This window comes from Rhincodon typus, unplaced genomic scaffold (genome assembly GCF_021869965.1).
Source record: "Rhincodon typus isolate 14 unplaced genomic scaffold, sRhiTyp1.1 hic_rhity00010972, whole genome shotgun sequence".
Lineage (NCBI taxonomy): Eukaryota > Metazoa > Chordata > Chondrichthyes > Orectolobiformes > Rhincodontidae > Rhincodon > Rhincodon typus.
Genome location: NW_025976610.1, coordinates 5,998 through 7,346, shown reverse-complemented (window position 1 = coordinate 7,346; position 1,349 = coordinate 5,998). Strand labels below are relative to the sequence as shown.

The window sequence follows — 1,349 nt, the reverse complement described above, 5'->3', positions numbered from 1 at the left end:
TCCCTATTTATTTCAGAACCCCCTTCCCCTCCCCCATTTCTGATGAAGGGTCTAGGCCCGAAACGTCAGCCTTTCTGCTCCTATGATGCTGCTTGGCCTGCTGTGTTCATCCATGCCTGCACCTTGTTGTCTTTGTTATATTCTGCTCTGCTTTGTATAATACCTCATTGTCTGTATGTCAGAACTCCTTTAAGAATCATGCTTATGATATCATGGCGTCCAACATATGATACTTTATCATCTGCTTGTATTCGCCTGTAATTTCTCTGATGGAAGACATAGATTGATGTCACTTCAAACTATTAATGCTTGCAGATTTTTGTTTCTGAATTTTGCATTTCTCTCAACTCATTTAACCAAGGTCAATGGTGAAGACAAAGCCCGAGTAATCGTACTGCCAAGTCAGCAACAAGCTGCAGAAGAATTGTTAGAAATGCTCGTCTTGTGCACATTGTGCTTTGGTATGACTTTAATATAGACTTGTGGATTCAATAATGCTGTGAAATATTTGAAAGAATTTGAATGCAAACCTGGAATACCCAAACATTGTTTACCATGCAATGCAGTATACAGGCAATTGTTTGCAAATTTGTTGTAGGGATGCTACATGAAAAATCTAGGCCCGGATTTGCTGGCAAGCAGCCTGCATTTATTTCTTCCCTCTCTTCCATCAATATTAAGGCATCAACTTATAAAAGTACATTTTCACATGTGGTTGTAGCCTTCTGGTATTTACTTCTCTTAATATACACACACATCTCCTTTCCCGAGGTTAAAAAAAAACCTAAGCCAAAAGCAGAAATTCTGAATGTACAGCTTTGCCAGGTTCTGTTTAAAACACTGAAACTAGTCAGTACCTTTCAAAAGATCGTTGCAAAATTGCTTCATGACTTTGATGTCAAAAGCATAGGAACATAGTATCTGAAACTGTATTATCATGAGCTATTAGAGGAGCAAGTTACTTTTTGTTAGTATAGTCATTTTAGGTTTATTGTCTTGTGTACTCAACTTACAAAAGAACAGAAGTACAGTGAAAAGTGTACAATGTTGCGAACACACAGCGCCATCTTAGGTACAAAGAACCTAGGTACAATCGTAGGTACAAAAAATAGAGAAAAGATAGGAAAACGTTACACTACATTACAGTATAAGTTAGCAAAATAAGAAATATAGCTAAAAAGGTAGATATTGTAGCCTTTCTGTAAGGGCTTCCACATAGTCTGGCTGGGCTCCAGTGGTCCCAACCAGTGGCCATCTTTGCTCCAGGCTACTGGCTGTCCCTGCTTCACCCTGAGCCTGCTGGCCACATTCCTCACTCTGCTCCGGGCTACTGGCTGTCCCTGCTTCAC

The 1,349-nt window shown here is 39.8% G+C and overlaps 1 protein-coding gene across 1 annotated transcript in view; it reads left to right on the top strand.

The window, feature by feature from the left end:
* Positions 1–361: 361 nt before the first annotated feature.
* Positions 362–1,349, top strand: part of LOC125482478 (collagen alpha-6(VI) chain-like) — a gene marked incomplete at both ends in the record, with an annotated part of 4,074 nt that continues 3,086 nt past the window's right edge. Inside the window, one exon of the mRNA XM_048594560.1 lies at positions 362–461. Coding sequence (XP_048450517.1) covers positions 362–461 — 100 coding nt within the window. The remainder of the gene's footprint in view (positions 462–1,349) is intronic.